The sequence below is a fragment of the Petaurus breviceps genome, unplaced genomic scaffold, assembly GCF_028583685.1.
Source record: "Petaurus breviceps papuanus isolate PSGF00001 unplaced genomic scaffold, PetGlider_PUasm1.0 183, whole genome shotgun sequence".
NCBI classification, from domain to species: Eukaryota; Metazoa; Chordata; class Mammalia; order Diprotodontia; family Petauridae; genus Petaurus; species Petaurus breviceps.
The window spans coordinates 25,531,954-25,553,428 of record NW_027185791.1 but is presented as its reverse complement, the minus strand read 5'-3'; the positions used below and the strand labels follow the sequence as shown (position 1 = coordinate 25,553,428).

The 21,475-nt window shown below is 35.0% G+C and overlaps 1 protein-coding gene across 1 annotated transcript in view; it reads left to right on the top strand.

Moving 5' to 3' along the window:
• CNTNAP4 (contactin associated protein family member 4) overlaps nt 1-21,475 on the top strand; it is a 598,489-nt gene that overhangs the window by 572,080 nt on the left and 4,934 nt on the right. Inside the window, exons 18-23 of the mRNA XM_069088042.1 lie at nt 3,354-3,593; nt 6,441-6,665; nt 9,217-9,350; nt 10,329-10,416; nt 17,821-18,039; nt 18,384-18,455. Of these exons, the coding sequence (XP_068944143.1) occupies nt 3,354-3,593; nt 6,441-6,665; nt 9,217-9,350; nt 10,329-10,416; nt 17,821-18,039; nt 18,384-18,455 (978 nt within the window). The remainder of the gene's footprint in view (nt 1-3,353; nt 3,594-6,440; nt 6,666-9,216; nt 9,351-10,328; nt 10,417-17,820; nt 18,040-18,383; nt 18,456-21,475) is intronic.

Genomic DNA, 21,475 nt, shown 5'->3' with positions numbered 1-21,475 from the left:
TAATATAGAAAAGAAGGTTACTCATTGCATTGGACAATGCATTTCTATAGGTCAAGGACAAGGGCCATGCAAACTAAGATACGTGTGTGTGTGTGTGTGTGTGTGTGTGTGTGTGTGTTATAATTTATACTATTAGATCTGGGAGTCTTAACCTTGGGTCCATTAACTTAAAAAAATATGATATTAGAACTGCATTCCAATATAATTAGTTTTCTTTGAAAAGTTATATGTTTTTAAAATACATTTAAAAACATTCTGTGAAAGGGTTCATAGTTTTCACTAAACTATCAATGAGGTCCTTGACAAAAAATAAAAAGAGAAAAAAGGTTAAAAACCCTTGCATTAAGGAGAGTACCTACATCAGTGGAAAAAATCGATCCATTAGACGATAGAAGCATGCATGTGTTCCACAGCTTCAAGAAATTTCAATCTACTTAGAGAGATTTAACAAATACAGGCTTTGCAGTTCAATCAGCTTTAGAACAATGTTATTTCATTTGTGTTTAGTATCCTGACACCATCAAATATTAACCTTTCTTGCTTTACATACTGAATATGTACTACCCTTGCCCATGACTTGAAAAATTAAACTATGCTCTTCATTTGTTCATGGTCATTAAACAAGTAAGTGCAAGAGCTGGAAGTGAAACCTATCTTTGGTTTCATTCAACTCAATTTAATTCAATAAATACATTATTCTTTCTACTATACTGCTTTACTTTGAAAGCCAGTGGAAAGAAAGATTACTGGTTTTGAAGTCAGAGGAATTGGGTTCAGATCCTACCTTTACCTGTGTGACCTTGGGTAAGTCATTTAATTTCCCTGGGCCTCAGTTTCTTCATCTGTAACATTATCTACTTCTATGATCATATAATATTAAAAGTTAAGTTTTCATCTTAATTACATTTCTTACAATCTCTTGCTTACTAAAGAGTAGACTATATCTGTTAATGAAAAGAGGCAACTTCATTTGAGACTACTCATTCTTTTTCCTCCAAATCTTCCTATCTTCCGAACCTCTCTATTACTGTAAAGGACACCACCATCCTTTGAATCCCATTGGCTCATAACCTAGGGTGTAATCCTGCACTCCTCAGTCTTTCACCTTTCATCACCAATCTGTTTTCAAGGCCTGTTAATTTTACCTTTGTAACATTTCTTGATGTCCCCTTCTCTCCTCTTATGATTGCCACCACCCTGGTGCAGCACTTAATCTTTTCATAAATGAATTATTACAATACACTGGTCAATCTATTTGTCACAGGTCTTGTCCCATTCCAGGCCATATTTTCTTAAGCCACCGAAGTGATTTTCCTAAAACATAGAACCAACCATGTCCCACACTCTTTATTAGACTCCTGTGTCTCCCTATTATCCCCAGGATTGAATATCAAATCATATTTCGCATTCGTACCCTTTCATAATCTAATCTCCGAGCCCATATCTCTAGTCTTCTTACACCTTACACCCTTCCATATAATTTTTTGATTTAGTGACACTGGCTTCCATGCTGTTCCTTGGATAAGACAACTCCATCTTGCAGCTTCAGCCATTTCCATTGGCTGTCCTTCATGCATGGAACTTTTTCCTCATTTCTGCCTCCCTCCTGTCTTCTCTGACTTCCTTCAGGTTCAGCTGAAATTATGCTTTCTACAAACAAACAAACACAATTTTTTTCCCCAATCCTTCTTAATTCAGATGCTTTTCCTCTATTTATTATTTCTTGTTTATCCTATATATAGCTTGTTTGTATGTAGCTCTTTGCATTTTGTCTCCCTGTTAGACTGTGAGCTTCTTGCGGTCTGGACTATCCTTTGCCCTTCTTTGATGCCCCACTTTTGACTGACTCCCAGGGCCATCTAATCTACCCTCATTGATAATTTTATCAGTTTCACTATCAGTGCATTGTTAGTAGTGATGTAAGACTATCAATAGTGTGTTTATCATAGTCATGAAGTGCTATTGTCTAAGAATGATGCTCACTTGCACATCAGACCAGAAGGTATACCACAGGACAATAACAGTGCCTAGCATTTATACAGCACTTTAAGTCAGGAGTGTCAGTCTCAAATAAAAATGGATTCCTGCTGGTTGCATATTGACTTAGAAAATTGACTTTTGACATCATCTGTGTTATGTTGCCTTTTAATTTATTTTGTCAAACATTTCCTAATTATATTACAATCTGTTTCAGCAGCACTTAGGAGTTTTGCAAGCCCCATGTGACCTGCAGTCTATAAATTTTACCTTAACATTTTCACAGGACTTTATAACTATTATGTCATTTGACTCTCATGTCACCATTGCAATAGATACTATTATTATTTCCATTTTACAAGAGAGGAAATTGAGTCACGTAAGGGTTGTAACTTCCTCAGGGACACGTAGCTAAGTTTTTGAACTTGAATTTAAACTCACCTCCTCCAGATGCTAGGTCTTGCATTTTATATAACTGCCTCATGTGGATAATGGTTTTGTTTTGAGGAAGTACATTGAAGTTTTGTTTAAGCACAAGGATTTGTCCCATTGAAGCATAATTTCAAACACAGTGGATTTTCAAAGTAGACTGGGATGTGGTTTTTTTTTTTCCTTCAAATGACCTGAAACCTGTCTTTCATTAGACTAAAGGTACAAGCGTAACTGTCTCATTATCTCTCACAATAAATCCTAAATGTAAAAGTATAATTCCTAAAAACAACAATAAAATAGAAGTCAACCCAGAGGCAACTCTTATCTTTCAAATTATTTAGTCTCCAGTTTCATTACAACTTTGATTAAGTCTTTCTACATCATTAAAATGATCTTAATGGTAGCTTATATTTAGTTTCCATATACATACTAGTCTTAATGTCTACTTGGTCAAAAAAGAAAAAAAAAAGAACTTCTGGGTTAGGAGCATTTTCAGTAACACCCTGCCCAGTCTATAATATTATCAGTGACCATATCATTTTTCAACATAGACAGGTGAATCTTTGTGTACTGACATTTAGTATTGAAGATGTGTTTTAAGTCTCAGTTTTCAAATTGTATCATTAAACTTATTAAGGGTAAACTAGCCTTAAAAACAATTTGGGTATTTTTTTTTTTTATTGTGCTTATGTTTTAGAAATAAAAGTTAAAACTGAATTTGAAGAAATTTATTTTTAAACTAAGAAAAGTCACCATTTTTCCTTTAATTTAGTTTGTTCTTTATCCAAAAATGGTTTAATATTTTTAAAAAGTAGTATGCAAAAATACAGATTAAAGTATTTTGTTTTCTTTGTGTTACTTTCAAGTGGCATATTGGTGTGATCATTCTTATCTGAGAGTGAAATTCTTAGGAATTTATCTCAATTATAGTATTTGCATTTCAGGTGGGACAGCTTCCCGGCAGAAAGGATTTCTGGGATGCATTCGATCTTTACAGTTGAATGGGGTAGCCCTGGATTTGGAACAGAGGGCCAAGATCACCCCAGGGGTGGACCCCGGATGTCCAGGACATTGTAGCAGCTATGGGAATTTATGCCACAATGGAGGAAAATGTAAAGAAAAGCACAGCGGATTCTCCTGTGACTGTAGCTTCTCCGCGTACAGCGGGCCGTTCTGTTTGAATGGTAAGGATGAAAAATAAACGTATAAGGAAAACTATGCAGGGAAACTTTGTCAGTACAAACAAGATTGCTATCTTGTGTTAGGATGAATGACTCATTCTGTGTCTTATTTGAATGAATCCACCGCTTGCTTTCTATATTCTTTTACTAAAATACCTATTTTGAAGGCATTTCTATTTAATGAGGAAAAAATGCAACTGACTTCTTGAAAAACAGTGGCTAATGCTGTTAAATCGTGATATTCATTCCCTATGGGTTTCTCTAGGGATTATATGTACAATCTCTTTTTTCTAGTTAAAGCTGATGCTTTCAAGTAATGTGGTTATTAACAATTTGCCCCATCTGACAATTCTCTACTTTTAAAATCATTAAAAGCATCATTGTTATTTGTGGTAATGACTTTCAGTCATACAAGAAGATTTAGAAAGCATTGTTTTTTTTTTCCTTGCCAACCAAATATTTCAACCAAAAGCCTAAATACTTTTTCCATTAAATATTCATATGGGATAAAACTGAGACACTTAGACCATTCATTTTAGGATGTGTTGAGCGGCTGTTATTAATTTATTTCTTTCTAAATCTCTCAGTTTGCTCAATTCAAAGTCAGTTTTTTTGAGAAGAAAAAGGGAATGGCTATGCTATCAAATATACCAGGCTTCATGACTCTTGACTTGACTCCCACTCTGTCTCTGTCTCTCTCTGTCTGTCTCTCTCCCTCTCTCTCTCTCTCTCTGTCACTTTCTCTCTCTATTTCTGTCTCTCTGTCTCCCTCTCCCTATTTCTCAGTCTTTCTCTCTCTCTCTCCCTCTCCCTCTTCCTCTCTGTCTCCCTCTATGTGTGTGTGTCTCTCTGTCTCTCTTACACACACACACACACACACACATGAAATCACTCACAGAGGAATGACAATAAGGCCTAGTGAATAGAGAATTGACTTTGAGGTCAGAAGACCCAGTTTCAAATTCTCACACTGACAAATATAGATAATATGATCATGTGCACATTGTCTGACTTTTCAGTGCTCTAGGCATCTCTCTAAGAAAAAGGGCCAGTTTCCATTTGCAGGGGGAGTTTCCTCATCCAGTACTTTGCTCTGCCAATGACCTTTTAGACCCAGTCAGTCATCGCCTCATAGCTGTCTATTACATTTTTATCAACTCTTGTTGAAAATTGAGAGATGGGCAAAATTCACTGATTTTGTATTAGTGTCTCTGTATATTTTTAAGATTCTTTTTTCCCCTTTAAATTGCAGAGTACCTTAAAGATCTGTGATTTAGTCCATAGAAGTAAAGCTGTGGACCACCACTCAGAATGATGGTTTTTAAAATACACAAAATAAAAATACATAGGACTATGAAGGAAACTCCATTGAAATAGTTACTAAAAAAATTCGCAGATTAAGAATTCTTGATATATCTTCCATGAACTCTGCTGTGCCTCTGAGAGTTGCAGTGCCCCTACTGCCAAAAAAAAGAAAATAAATAAAACAAACAAAAACTACCACCTAGTGGCCAACATTCTGGAGATGAGCATCTCTAAATATACCAGGGCGGGGTTAGAAGAGTTTCTTCTCTTATAGACAGTCTTGCTTGGTCCATATTCAAAGGATATCATTCCAATTTGTTAGGAACCAGTTGTACCTGGGCCCCATTGGCATAGGCTTCCAGAGTCCAGTACCAGGCCTTAATAAAGCAACAGAAATACACCTTTTCTGAAGGTATTCATTTTAGTTACAAAGTTGAAGCAGAATTTCCAGAGAAAGAGACATTTGGAAGTTAAGTAGTAACAAACTGTCCTGAAAATCAACTATTCCCTCCACCCCCTCCAAATAAGTGAAATATAAATGCCAACAAATAGTAATAAGGAAAATATCCCTAGTGCTTAACTAGTACAGTCTTCATATGTCAAGGCAGGATTCAGTTGTGCCTGCTGTATTATGTGTTCAAGTCTCAATTTTCTAAATGATTCCCAATTCCCCCTTTCCAATCGCAATTTAAATGTTATTATGTAGCCAAATGTTATATTAGATATTAGGAAGTATATTGTAGGTGATAAGGAAATGACCCTGAAGTATTAGGAGAATGTAATTATTGTTTGATTATCTAATGAGATTCTGTTGTAATTTCTAATTGCCTTGATTATTAATCATATTTAGAAAAAAAAAGGATTGCCAGAATTATCTTAAGCAGCAGCTACTCTATCCCAAATTCCCATCCCACTAAATATCAGCTGACATTTCTCTTTGTACTTAATTTAATAGAATATTTCTTAGGCTTGAGAAGATGTTATTTAAAAGAAATTTTTAAAAGTGAAGATGTCACAGATGAGTTTTCCATCCTACTTCCTGAGTTCACTCTACAATCTGTGCTTCTGGATAGATTTCACCTCCTCTTAAATTGATGCCATAACAAGCTTAATTTTAGGTTCCCAACAACACAGAGGGGGGAATAGGAGTGAAAATCATGAGGTGCTTGATGTAAAGAGACCTTTTTTAGGAGTTCATTTTCTAGGTAGAGACCCAACCTCCTCCCATTTCAATAAGTACATGCCACTTTTGAAGTAATAGTTACATTGAGGAGGTAAGGATATCAATAAAGAATTGGGAGGAAAATGACTTGAAATAAAAATTGTCTTCTGTTCTGTCCTCGTGATCGGAGCTCACAGACTTGTGCTCTAACAGAAAGCTCAATACTTGTGTTTCCAAAATTGAGAATATTTTAAAATAGTGAAGAGACTGAATTAATAAAAACATGCTATTGATTCATACCACAGTGTTTGGGAACAGCAAAATGGCATTTGTCAGACTTAGCTGACTGGAGGTAACAGAACCGAATTTGATTGTCATTTCAGAGATTTCTGCATATTTTGGATCTGGCTCCTCAGTGACTTACAATTTTCAAGAATATTACACCTTAAGTAAGAATTCCAGCTCCCATGCTGCTTCATTTCATGGTGATATGACACTAACCAGAGAAACGGTCACATTGAGCTTTCGCACAACACGAACACCAAGCTTGTTGCTTTATGTCGGCTCCTTCTATAAGGAATACCTTTCAGTTATTCTTGCCAAAAATGGTGAGTTTCTTTTTACTAGGAGTCAAAAGAAAATTGAAAGAGAAAATTAGAAATATTATGGATTTTGTCAATGTTTACATTACCTAAGACTCTAAAAAAATGTTCAACTGATATTTTGGAACCATTGCTTCATTTTTCAGTAATATCCAACGTACTTATTTGCATGAAGAGGTATCATTTCAGTGATTAAATAGAGGTGGTTTTCTCCTATTAAAGCTCTGATAGTTTAACATTTTAATGTTAACTATGTTTTATGATTATAGCTCTTTGGTGATGCATAAAAATAATCTGAATTCAATTTTGCAGCTCTCTTAGAAGTATATCTAGTTAGATCTGGCAAGTATTTCATAAAGAATAGTGATAGGAATGTGGATGTTAATATAATAACACCAAGCAAGTGTAATTTTCCATGTACACCAAATGAAAGGCATGTGAAAACTTAGTTTAAGCCCTGATACTTACCTGCCAATAGTTGGAATGTCAGTAATTCCATGAAGCATTACAAAGAAAAGACATCCAGCCTATTTCCTGAGTTTGGGACAAATAATGATAGTACTTAATGATATTGGATGGTCATCAGGCAAATTAAGGCTATTAATTGACAACATAAAAGTTTCATAGAAGTTTCTGCTTAACAGGCTTCATGTTAGGTTTGTGCCTACTTCTGATCTTGTATTGACCCGTCTGTCTTCTAACTTCCTAAACAAGGGTTTATTTTTTTTTAATAACTCCTTCATTGAGTATGATAAGAATCTATTTGCCATGAATTTCTATAGCACTTTCCAAGTACCCAATTACTGGCTAACAGGTTACTATCATACAGCTTTAGTGAGTTTTACTAAACTGTCTCATTTAAGAAGTAATGGGAAAAGGTAGTTCAATCACTGATAAACATAAGCACCTGACTTGAGACTTTCCTCTATGACTTATGCTTGCTAGCCTCATATACTTGAGAAAATTCTCCTTCATAGTTTTTAACTTGTTAAAATTCCCCCTCCCCCACTTTTCTTGCCACTTAAAGCTGAATATTCTATAAAAAAGTAAGGGACCATGGCACAGTGGATAGATGACAAGACATGGTATCAGAAGACTTGAACCTAAGTAAAACATGCAATTCTTTTATGAGGGGAGACTGCAAGGCAATTGGTGTTAAGTGATTTGCCCAAGGTCACACAATGTGTCAAATGTCTGAGATCAGATTTGACCTCAGGGCCATTTGACTCTAGGGCCAGTGCTCTACTCACTGTGCTACCTAGCTTCTCCTAAATAAATAATTTCTTAGTGTCCAAGGTAACTCTCAAGTAATGTAACAGATGAGCTGCCCATCTGCATTATTGTAGGATGTGGAATTTCAACCCACTCATAAAGGTAATGGTCCAGTTCATGTAATCCCCCCTCCCCCAAAAAAAAATTCTATGAAAAAATTTTGTGAGCTCGGTAAAGAAGCTGAATTTATGATAAAATAGTAGTTTGGAAAACAAGCTAAAACTAGAATTTTTCTATTTTCTTTTGAGCTCTGGGCTTAACTGAGCAGAGGGAAAACTTTAAGTTGGGAAGATATCCTGTGAAGCAAATTAATTGAGTCTCTGCAGGTGAATGAGTAGTATTAGCTTTGAGGGTACAGTGGGTCTGAACTGTTCATGTCGATTTAGCTTCATTGTGTAGTCTGTGATTGTGGCCATCTGGAATGATTTTTCACACACTTCCCTCATTTTTAGGAAATTTTCTTGTGAACTTCATAATGTTATTATTGTGCTACTAAGAATTCTACTTTGATTAAGTGGACTGTATATTTTTTAATCTCCTAGTCAATGTGCTGGGAATTTAGAACTTCTAAAATTCTTGAAATTTTAATATATATATATACACATTCATACATATATATACAATACATATATGTGTATATATACATATATAAACATGTATACATATTATATATATATATATATATATCTTCAGGTTTATAAGTTCCTTTGGGAACAAAATTCATAAAAGAATTGTAAGAGACTGTTTATTGACTACTCCTTTATTTATAAGATCAGAGTTGAAAGGAACTTTATAGGTGATTAAGGAAGCCCAGATCCTTCATTTGATAGATAATAAAATTGGGAGCCAGAAAGTTAAGTGATGTACCCAGGGATCCCAGAGGTTATAAGTGGCAGAGCAAAGATTCCCACCCAGTTTGCTCACAAATTAGTACTGCACAATGTTAATACCATCCTGTCTGCCCCACCCCCACTCCCCAGCAATGCTATTGAAAAGTCTTACATTTCAGATAATCCCAGGAATTGAGACTGATAGTGCATTTTGTATATTGATAGCTATTCAAGGAAGTGGTCATGTGGACATCTGGGAATATTATTCTTGGGGTGAAGGAGATATTTACTGGAATGTATGTGTATAAGAGATGAAACAACTAAATGAATTATGTTGGAGAGAGTGAAGTTGCACCTCCTTTTCTGGAATAAATTAAAATATATCAGAGATTCTACCTGGGCTGCTATATAAATATTTTGTCCCTAAAATATACATATATTTTTTTTTCCTTTAGGAAGTTTGCAGATCAGGTACAAATTAGATAGCCATCAACAACCAGATGTTTTCAATAGCAATTTCAGAAACATGGCTGATGGACAGCTCCACCGCGTGAAGATTGACAGAGAGGAAGGCATGCTCTTTGTAGAGGTAAATTTAAGAGATATTGATACCCCAAGATATACAACCTAAAAGTAAACAACTGCTACTTAAGGCTTCTTCATATCTTATAGAAATAGAATCATATTCAGTCCACTCTTCTGGGGACATGGGAATCTGTTGGCACTGCTGTTCAATGTTAAAATATCATCCCCCTAGACTTCATTTGTGTTTTTTATTGTGAAGAAATGTTTGTCTTCTTGCACATGGAATTGACTAATAATTGCTATACAAGGGAAAATATGCTCGTTGGATTGTGAAAGCAAAAATACTAGGGCCATTTTGTTACAAGGACTCATTTTTAAAGCATTATAAAAATATAAAACTTTTAAGAAATCCAGTTTCTTCCTGATTGACTTCTTGACATCTGTGGGAAGAGGATGAACATAAATTATGTGCTAGAAATCTTGAAATGAAAAACACCCGGTGGGGAGAGAAGTGCTCATGATTCTATTATAAATAAAATCATATATTTAAGCCAGGGCTGGGCAATGAATTATTGTAAGTACTGGCATAAATGTCTATGTTATTGGCTTAGAATAACATATAATTGTTTGATTTTGAAATTTCCTTTTAAGACAAGTAGGAACATTCATCTTTTTAAAAAAGGAAAGCCTCACATCTTATTATAATGCTTAGCTAACAATACAATTGTGCACACAGAGAAATTAAAAAAAAACTTTGATAAACTCTGACTAAACTAGAACAATAATTTCCCCCTCCTCCCAAAATAATAGGTATTTAAAACAATGTCTGTCAAGATTAAAATTATATGTTTGTTATAGAGTTATTTATGAAACACTTTTCTCTATCTCAATGAATCACTCATTAGAATTTGTTTCTCTAGTTATTTCGGTAACATTAACAAGTATTTATTTTTGTATCCCAGTCTCCTTTGGCTTTACTTCCTTCTATCAACAAATTGTCATCTGTTCTGTTATTGTTGTCTTTTGGAAAACAACTTTGTAGGTTAACCAGAATGCGAGAGAGCAAGTGACCCTGTCCTCTGGTATAGAATTCAATGCAGTCAAATCCCTTGTGCTTGGCAAGATTTTAGGTAAGTAGCTTTTTCTTCAAAAAACCCAGATCAAAAGTGTCATATTTCTCAGTCACTCACACACACACATCTTTCTGAAAGAAATTCCTTGTCTTCAATTTAATTATATAGTGAGTGACAATCAAGGTAGAAACTATACTTCTGTCAGAGTGCACATGTAATCATGGATAAGTGCTTCCTGTAAAATGAGCGAGTGTATTCCATTAAAAATAATTTCACACTTATCTCTCTCATTTGGCAATCAAACATAATGAAACATGGTATTTTGCTTATCCTCCAAAAGAGAAGAGCCATGATCAAAGAAGGCATAACGACCATGGATTATTTATTAATCGTTTTCCAAATCGAGAAACCATCCTCTGAAGCTAAGGTTAGAGCATTTGAAAGGAAGAGGAAAAGAGAAGCAGCTGTCTGTTTTCTTTCTCCTAATGAATAAGCCCTGGGAAGTGGCAGAGGTCCTGTTTTTTCCTGCTGTAACGTAGCTGATGGAGGTTTTGTGATTGCAGTCTGTTATCCTCCTAGCCACTCTAAAAGTTTCATAACCCTTATTTATTCCTGCCAAATTCTCCTGATTACATCACTCAAAAATCTAATTAGCATTTTAGAATCATAATGTGAATGCCTTTTTTTTTTCTTATTTTCTAATCCTTGTCACCAAGGACAAAATTGATTTTTGGAAGTTTTCTTTTTTGAAGAGAAAGACAATATAAACACCATTGACATTTACCCATAACAGTGAGAATGACAGCATTGTTTTGCTGCTTACTGCTTGTTCCTGGGCCAGCAGTTATTAGTAACCTAGTTTATTCTGGGCAATTTCAGTAAAAAGAATAGTGTTGACCTGTGCAGCTTATATTTTGATTGTTTGTAATTCTCTTTTCTTATATATGTTCCCAAAAGCTGAGGCTGCCTCAGTGAACAGAGTGCCATAACCCAAACAGAAGCCTGGAAAGGATGGTGGCTAGGCTTATAAGATTGTTAAATGTTTATAGGCATTCTACCAGGCATGAAAACGATGATTTCATGTTCTCCCAATAGGGGAAATGTGGAATGGCAGTATTCTCCAAGTATACTACTCTTACAGAACAAATAATGATTTGCAAAATATTAAAGAAGGTGAACTGAAAAGATCACAGTTTTATATATAGAGTTAATATAGGTTAAACTAATAAGGTCGAAGAGGGATTATTATTTGGTTTAAGTGTAAATACATGACTATTAACAAATATGACTAGACATGGTGATTTTGTTTCATGATGCTATTTTGAAGATTAAACCAAATTTTGATCTGACGTGACTCACTAAAATATAGAACTTTAGTAGAAAAGTATAACTTTTACATTACATTGATATGTCGTTATTGGCCTGGGCCTTACCCTGTAATAGTCAGTTTTCTGAGATGTTTCTTGATACGGTGCTATCATTTAGTGGAAGGCTAGAAGCTAGGAAACTAGGACTCCTCTTGTTCTACCACTTCCATGCCCCTGGACCAATCATCATGCTGGGTATCGGTAACCTTATCCATAAACAGACGTTGACAAAACTGAAAACCATTCCTTAATGGATAAATGGTTAAAGGATATGAACAGGCAGATTTGGAAGTAAGATATCCATGCTGTTGCCAAACATCTATTAAAAATGTTAATCATTAATTAGTGCTAATTCTCTAATAACTAGCGAAGTAAATTAAAGCAACTCTGAGGTTTCACCACACATTCCTTCAGACTGTCCAAGAAGACAGTGACAAACTTTGGAGGGCACTGCATGAAAACAGCCACATTTGTGCTCTCTTAGTCTAACATAGACTGGTTCATCCACCTTCTGTGGAGAGCAATTCGGAATTATTCCCCCAAAGTTTCTGAATCATCCATATCTTTTCACCCAATTTTACAACTGTTGTACCTATACCTCAAAGAATTTTTTTTAAAAGGAAAAGGACCTTTATCTACAAAAATCATCATAGCAACTCTTTTTGTAGTAGCCCCAAAGTAGAAACCAGGCAGTAAGGGAGGAGTTTCTATCAGGGAATGGTTTAACAGATTATGGCATATGGACATAATGGAACAATATTCTTTCATAAGAAATGGCAAAATGAAATAGATAACTTCAGAAGAAACTCAGGAAGAACTCCATAAACTGATTCAGAGTAAAGGGAGCAGATCTAGAGGAGCATTTTAAACAATGACAACAATGTGAGAAAGGAAAACTGCTTTGAAAGCTTATAAAACTAATTAATGGAATAAAATACTAAAGTGTGGAAGACTTAAGATGAAACGTGCTACTTACATTCTGCCAGAGAAATAATAAACCTGAAACAGAGAGAAATATACATTTGCAGGCATGACCAGTCTTAGAATTTGTTTTGTAGGAGTAAGCATATTTAAAATGAAGATTGTCTTCTTTATTTTTTCCTTCCTTCTTTCTTTTATTTCTTTCTCCTTTTCTTCCTTCCTTCCTTCTTTCCTTTTTCTCTCTCTTATCCCTTCTTTTCTCCTCTCCTGTCTCCTTCCTGCATACCACCCATTGTTGTTCAATGAGAGGTACTTTGGGAAGGACAGAATTTTTAAAAAAAACCTTAAAAATAGAAAAGAAAACATTTAATTTCCTTATGCCAAATTATAATAGCACAAGAATTCTGTGACTGTCATTTTGTAGCCGCAAAGATCAAGAACGAGAAGGGACCACAAAGACTATTTTATCTAACTATCTCAAAATCCTTATAGGAAACCGAGACACAGGGTGTTAAAGTTATTCACCTAATTGACACCCAGGTTATGTGTATCAGAGATAGAATTTGAACCCAGCCTCTAACTCCAGAACCAGCATTCTTTCCATTGTATCATGCTACTCCCTAAATACTATTTATTTGCTTTTATAACAGCAAATTTAAAAAAAAAACCCTCAAAATAGAAAATTACAACTGGATAAGTTGGTACTTTCTCTTTATTTTGATGTTAATTTTCTCTTTGACATATTTAAACATCTTTAGCTTAAAATATTTCTTCTAGAGAATATTTTATCTAGTCACTAATAAGTATAAATTTATGATATGCCAACAAAATAAAAGACAGTGAAATATAAGAATACCATACTGATCAGAAAATGGGCTGACACTAGTATAGGCCACATATGCAAAATAAAATCTCTTTAAAAGGAAAAAACAATGCATTTAATGCAAAAATAACATTATCTTAAGATTTTATGTGGGCTGGAGTGGGAAAAGGAGTGAGACCTATATTTTTATCAATATAGTAATATAAGAGATATACTATGGAATAATAGACAGAAGCCTGGCCCAAGAGTCAGAAGCACATCATGTCAGATCCTATCTCTGACACATTTTGGCTATACAACCTTGGCCAAATCTCCTAAACTCTCAGTCCTCCTCAGGAAATTCTCTAAGACAATAAATTTCAGAAAATATGCTAACCCACTTTGACAGAGGAAGTTTTCTTACCAACTCTTTCTACACATATGAAATTATAGTGCAGCTTGGTGCTAGGGTTGTTAAAACCCTGTGCCTAGAGTCAGGAAGATCTGAGTTCAAATCTGATCTTAGAAACTGTCTGCCTGTATAACTGCGGACAGGCAACTTAAGGTATGTTTGCTTCAGTGTCCTCAACTGTAAAATAGAAATCACAGTGACAAACTGTGTCACTGGGTTGTTGTGTAGCTCAAATGAAAAAAATATCCACAAAACCCTTCAGTACCTGCCTGGCACATAGCAGATTCTTAATACATGCTTCTTTACTTCTTTTATTGTCCCAGACCAAAAAGACAAAGAAAAAATAGTAGGTCTGTTCTAACTGTCAAGTTTAGAACAAGGAGGCAAAGATGTGTGTCTATATTCAGGAGTTAATGAGAGACCTGTAGCAAAGGGTCTGAGTGATAATTAGAGAAAAAGGTAATTATCCTTTGTTTTTTCTTGGTGAGGTAATTAGGATTAAGTGACTTGCCCAGGGTTATACAGCTAGGAAGTACCAAGTGTCTGAGGCCAGACTTGAACTCAGGTCTTCCTCACTCCAGAGTCAGTGCTCTGCTCATTGCACCACCTAGCTGCCCTGGGCTAACTGTCCTTTACCTTCAGACTCAGTTTTGACTCATTATCAGAGAACTGCAAAGTCTGCCCAGAACATCCTCTACTGAATCACGTTTCTGTTTCTTCTGTCTGGATATGTGACTTTGTGGGAGCAGCAAATGTGCAATTGAATTGTCTGGACAAATCTTCAAGGTGACTTGAGTTTTGTAGGCACAGCCTTTGAGTGAAGTAACGATTAATGACTTCTATGAAAAATTCATGCATTGACTACATTTGCCTGTTATCGCAAAATAAGTTTAGAATTCTTAAAGATATTTAAGTATTCACTAATTTGAGAACCTGTGATTAGGATGGTGTCAGCTCTCCTTCCACTTAGACCATATCCTCTATTATGTACCAGATGGTGTTACAGTTGTCATCAAAAAAAAATATCCCTAACCAATATCCCAATGAGACATCGCAAATTTATGTAGGCTTGTCTTTCTATGACAGGTATACAGCCCAGCTCCAGATGTAGACTTGAAGCCTTTTTAATTTTGTCAGAGCTTTCAGAGCCTGTGGCTTTATTGGGTTGGAATCCTTTCTCCAACACCTCTTCATTTCATGAAGATAAACATTACTTAATCTTACTAAACCTCAGCTCCTTTATCTGTAAAATGGGAATAATGATATTTCATAGCTTCTTCACTGCAACCTATAATATTTTTTTTATCAGGTTGTTTTGAGGATTAAAATGAAATGTATAAGCCTTCAAGATGATATAAATATCATTTTCTATTACTTATTTTCTAGAATGGAAAAGCTGCTCACTTAATTGCTGTGTATGCGATAATACTTATTGAATATTCTTTTTATAAATAAAATTCCAGGATGATTGTGAATGCATAGTGTCTGTTAGAATGAATATACTGGTTTGTTTACAGAAGGCTTTTATTAGAACCCCACGAGAATGTATTGGTGTAGCACCATCCCTCCTTGTATCTTAGCATATGTGTTGTTTTATTATCAGAGCTAGTACATATGAGATGTTCACCGGTTTAATGTTTGTTCTGTATTTCTCTACTACAGTAAACTGAAATTCATTTTCCAAGGCATAATGCATAATCTGCTTGAAAATTTGTTGAACTTGACCTATCCTAACTTGACGTTTGACCCTCATTCAGTCACTAAATATGAATTTTAGTCATAACAGCTTATAATCACATATCCCAAACTTTTTGTGCACATACACATTCTTTATTACTTTTTATGCATCTAAAATATGGGAAAAGATATATAATTTAAAACTTTATGAAAACAACACTCTACTAGTCTTTTAAGAGAGAAAGAAGAATTGATGTGTCTGTTGCCTTGATAGTGCAAATGAGTCACTTCTCTACTTGTTACCCTAAATTTAGGTACCCCAGGTTGATAATTTAGGGGAAATAAACTTTTTCTGGAACATTCTGAGCTACACTATTTTCTTATTCTGAAAATTTTCCCAAATGACATAGAACAATATTGATACTGAGAAACTAAAATATACTAGTAAAGACTGCATTGCTTTTGCAGTGGTAAGAATGTTTAAAATAAACAATATACCACCACCACCCTTTTTGGTTAATGTATCAGCAAGCACCCCAGCGTCCCCCGTCCCCAGGGTCTGCCAACACAGGTTCTTAGATCTGCTTTGTTAAAGGAAAGCAATTCAAAATGGGTTAACAAGCTTACTTTAATCAGTCAAATATGTATCGTTTACCTAGTTCAGGGGAAAAAGGTCAGCACCCCGAACTTCAGAGTATACAGACAGAATTATCAAGACAGAAACAGATCAAGTAGACAGATTTCCAAACTGTCCAACCATTACATCCATACCAAATCAACATCTGGGCATTTCAAAGCCGGGGGCTCTCAACAATGGTTTCCCAGAGTCTCATCTGATCAAATCACAGAACACTTCGCAAAATGAGCCCCAAAGCAAAGCCTCACATCAGGGATTATATAGCCTTCTCCTGGGTCAGAGAATGAAACCACCCTCTTGACCCACTGCCCAATCACAGAGCATCAAGGTGTGGGCATTCCTGAAAACCAAGCCTCCTGCTACAGGCTCCATGTGACCACATTCAGCCTATTAGGGGGCAGAGTATATTTTCAAATCAAGGAAGATTCTCAGAGTCTCTTAAGCCTATCAAAGGGCCTAAGGGCAGGGAAGATCTTTAAATTTGCATTTCCATTACAGTTAATCACAGAGATTTTAAGAAATTATTTTGTGCAAAGTTAATTAATCTATAAGAGTACTGAATTTTTTTCCCCTTTGGCCTCAGTAATATTAAAACCTAAGTAATAGCAACAATTAAGGAAAGGAATGTAGTATTAGTGTCTGTTCAAGAGAGGAAATGGAAGACAGTGCATTACTAGAAATAGAAGTGATAACCCTGTTTAAAATACAGAAATCTTGTGAAAAATGGACTAAGGGAAAAGGGGCATGGAAATTCCCACTGGAAAATACATTAAGAATGTGCCTCTTAACAAACAACAACAATACCAACTAATTTGGGAGGTGATATTAGAAGGGATTGTAAGACACGACACCTCCATTCACCCCCTGTGTTTAGTTTCTATACATCAGTTATAGTCACAGTTAATATAAACTGAAGACACTGGGAGAAAGGAAGGGATATTAAACACCTTACTATCCAGACATTTTAATTTATCTAACTTGAATTTTAATTTCTGAAATTTACTCTCAACTGATCTTCCACAGAAACAAAACAGCTGGTTGCCATCATTGAAATACTTACCTTTCCTTTACATGAAGACAGTGAAGTCATTTCACATTTCTCTATTAGAAGTGAAATATATTCCTTATTCTTTAATCCTGTTTTCTTGTCTTTTTCAATTCAATTTAATTCAACTCAGTTCAATTACAGAAGCATATATTAAGTTCTTCTGATATGCAAAGGCACAGCACTAGGTGCTAAGAATTCAAAGACAAAAATTTTTTTAAAGACTTTTTACTTCAAATTTATTCATTTATTGGGAAAAAAAGGTCTTCCTTTATGAAAAACTTTTATTTTAAACACTTTGGAGTATTAACAAGAAATCCTGGTCACTTTAATGATGTTCTAGTTGAACTATAATTAGTCTTTTCTGAATACTTTCCAACATGGTAAAAATTAGAAATTGGTTCATTCCTGAATGTATGCAGATATATTTTATGTAAATATATACAATTAAAAGCAGATAAAGGTACAATGAAGTTTTCAACAGATATTTCTTCTAACATATAACAAATTTTTACTTTTTTGCATGTTTTGGGGATTGGCCTCAACCTACTTTTCTAGCCTTGCACTGGAATTATGTATTCTGTTTCTTTTGATTAACAGAAAATAGTGATGTTGACCAGGAGACAATGAAAGCCAACTCTCAGGGGTTCACTGGATGTCTCTCTTCTGTGCAGTTTAACCATATTGCCCCTTTGAAGGCTGCTTTACACCACTCCACTTCCGCCCCAGTCATTGTTAAAGGGCATGTAGCCGAATCCAACTGTGGCACTTTAACAGGAGCTGAGTCAGCACTGAGTGAAACCACACATTCGTTTGCAGGTAGCCTATTACTCTCCTTATTTCTGTTTCCTCACAGCTTGCCCATTGAGTGTGCAGCACTCCTCACATTGTCATTACTTTACACTGGATGATACCCTGGGGGCCATTTTCTAAATGTGTTCCATTTGGCCTGTTTAGCTTTGTTTTCCAGCTTTCTTCTTTTTCATGTTCTTTGTTTTTTATTCATTGGAAAGTATTCCCCTGAACAATTGTAAATGTCTCCACCATAGAGATTCATGCTCTGTGATGCATCCAGATGTTCTGCTCTTTCTTCAAACATGTGTAAAGTACTTAAGAAGCCTACTTTCTGCTTGTTTCTGTCACTGTCCTTTCTTCTGCTACAGATCATTCTGGACCAATAGATGAGGGAGAGCCCTTAGCTAATGCAATCAGAAGTGACTCTGCAATAATTGGAGGTAATAGGGACTATGGAAGTAGTTTCCTTAAAACCTTTTGTTTTAATTTAATTATTGCTATTTGATTATTGGTAAGAAACACATGCAAAGAATTGCAATTTTATTTTAAAAACCTTTGTGCCCTTGGAAGGATCAGCCACAGACTAGTTTCCCTATTTACAATTTTTCTAATATTTTCTTGATATCAACTGCTCTAGAAATAGTTGGCCTAAGTAGCTGAAGAATGCACTGAAGCATGAGATTTTAAGAATAGTTGCAGAGCCGTCTAATGCAAGCATCACACTATGGTAATGGACAACAGGTGCCCCTAGGCATACAGCATATGCTTAAAGAAAAAGCATTCCTATGACTTCCTGGACACACGGCTGCTTTTACAAGTGGGTTATATTAAGAGTAATAGAATCTGTGATAAAATTGCTATTTAAAGCACACATTTTGTGTTGCCTTAATGCTTAAGAAAATGGGAATTTGCATGTGTTTAGAGGCTTTCCCCAAGGAAAGCATCTTTTGCTTTGATTTCAAATTGAGAAAGCAATAAGATCCTTTTTAATTTTTTTTTCTTCCTGGCAATAGGAATAATGTACTCTCTGAGGTCTAATTATCATATCAAAAAGTGAGTCAAAACAGCCCATGTTTACATTCTCTTGCTGGAGAGGCAGCATGGTATTCTGGAGCCTGAAAATGTGTGTTATGGTTCTTTGGCCTGTGCCACCTGAGCATGCCTCACTTGTCTGAACACAGCCTCTCTCCAAAGAAAAGAGAGAATTCTGCAAACATCGATGGCCTGTGCATTTTTCTTAAGACAAGTAGTGTTCCCATTTTATGAATATAATAAAATAAGAGTCAACAATGGGTTAAGAATATATAACTGGCATCTCCTAATTTCTACAATGAAATACACTATTATTGTTCTGAACCAATGGACAGAAAAGGTAAATTTTTAAAGAAACCGATTAATTTTTTTTTTTTAGAATCAAAATTTGACATTGTGGTATATAAATGATTCTCAGTATTTCTTAATTAGGAGTCTTTTTCTTTGTTTAAAAGGCACAGATAATGATTTTACAGAAAAGTCAATGACCAAGCATAAAGTTAAAAGAGGTCAAAAAGTCTAATAAAAAGTGGAAAGATGAGTGGGTTTAGAGTCAAAGGACTGAGGCTTGCTTGATCTATTACTTATTTTGTTTAAATGCAGTCAATTCAAGTGTATTGGGTAGCCCTTTATGAAATAGTCAAGTCTTCAGAAAACTGCAACGACATATATATTATTTCCTTGGCAAGGTCACTGACCTCTCATATGCCTTGGTTAAATGAGGAGTTTGGACTAGATGATCTTAAAATGTCCTTTCTAGCTCTAAATAAAGGAACCAATAAAAGACCATTCTACATCTCACAGAGCAATGAATAGATACAATTGAATCTTTCAAATAATTTATAAAGTTCAAAGTAGAAAGGAAAAATTAGAACCAGCTTTCAAGTGTAAGAATGAGTAATATTTGAGAATTCTTTTTGGAAAGCCAAAAAAAAAAAATTAGCTGTGAGGTTTGAGATAGACTGAAAATAGAGAGCAGTAATATAGGCTTTCTTGTGAACTGCACAGAATAGATTCCAAATAAATTAAAAATATTCTTCCCCCCCAAGAAACTTATGGAGTGTAGTGTGTGGGTGTGGGTGTGTATACATACCCCCCCACACACGCACACATATACACGCATATGTGTATATACATAGTTCAAGAAACTTATGGTATAGGTGTATATCTCTATTTTAAGTTTTTTGAGGGCAAGGGTAATTTTAATTGGTATGTATTATATATACAGCCACCCATGTATATATACACACACACACACGTATACATGTTACATATATACATTTATTTTCCTGAACTGTTCAAGTTAAAGTTCATTCCAATTGACTGTCCTCTATCTAATTGGAGAGATGGCACTTACTATTGACTATGTAGTAATTTCTTCTGAAATTCCTTGAAAATTGCAATCACTGCTGAAGTTTAAAAATTTATAAGGATCAGTTTGAGGTTTGACCCAAAGCTGAAGCAGCACTAAATAAGTTTTTGTTGAAGACAAATTCATTCTTTTGCTTTTTTCATTTAATTTCTAATATTTGGAGGACATAATATACTTGAGTCTATGGACGCCTTTCCACACTGACTCAGTGCAATTTCTACTTTTTGTATGATTTCTATGGAAATGTTCCTCTGTAAAATTCCATAATATGCCTCATGGACAGAAGGAACATCTCCTGGGGGGAGGTATATAGTATTGAATAAGGAAGCCATGTGGTACAGTAGAAAGAGTGTTGGCTCTGGTGAAAAAGAGCTTGGGTCTAAATTCTTCCTCTGAAACCTACTACTTGTGTGACCTTAGATAGTACACTTAGACTTCCTGTGCCTCAGTTTCCTTATCTGCAAAATGAGTTGAAGTAGGATGGCTTCTGAGATCCTTTCTGTCTTTGACCCTATAATAACATGTTCTTTGCTCATCTCCTATTAACTATCACATCAATATGTAGTGAAATACTCAGTTGTGTTATGCAATCGGAAAATGAAAATGCTAGTTTCAAATAAAAAAAAAATCATAGAATTAGAGCAGGAAGGTACTTTAGAGGTCATCTAGTATAACCACTTCATTTCACAAATTAAGAAACAGACTTCAAAAGCACAAGATCCTGTGGATAATAAATATTAGTGTAGGATTTAAACCCAAGTACTTTGACTTCAAACCCTGCACTATTTCCTCTTCTTCATGACAAATATGCCAAAATACAATCCTTTACCTCTAGTTAGCAACTCAGTTGGTTATAAATGAATCAGAAGAGATGTTTTAGTCCTTGGGAAATTAGCTTATAAGACTTACAAGCTTGACATAAGTGAACATCATTTAAATGTTCAGTAAAGTTTACAATAAAGAGTGCTTTATGACTCTAACTGTACTTTGTTTTATAAAATTCTTGAGATTCTAGAATTCTTAATGTGAGAAATAAGCTTAGTTTCAGGTTTTAAT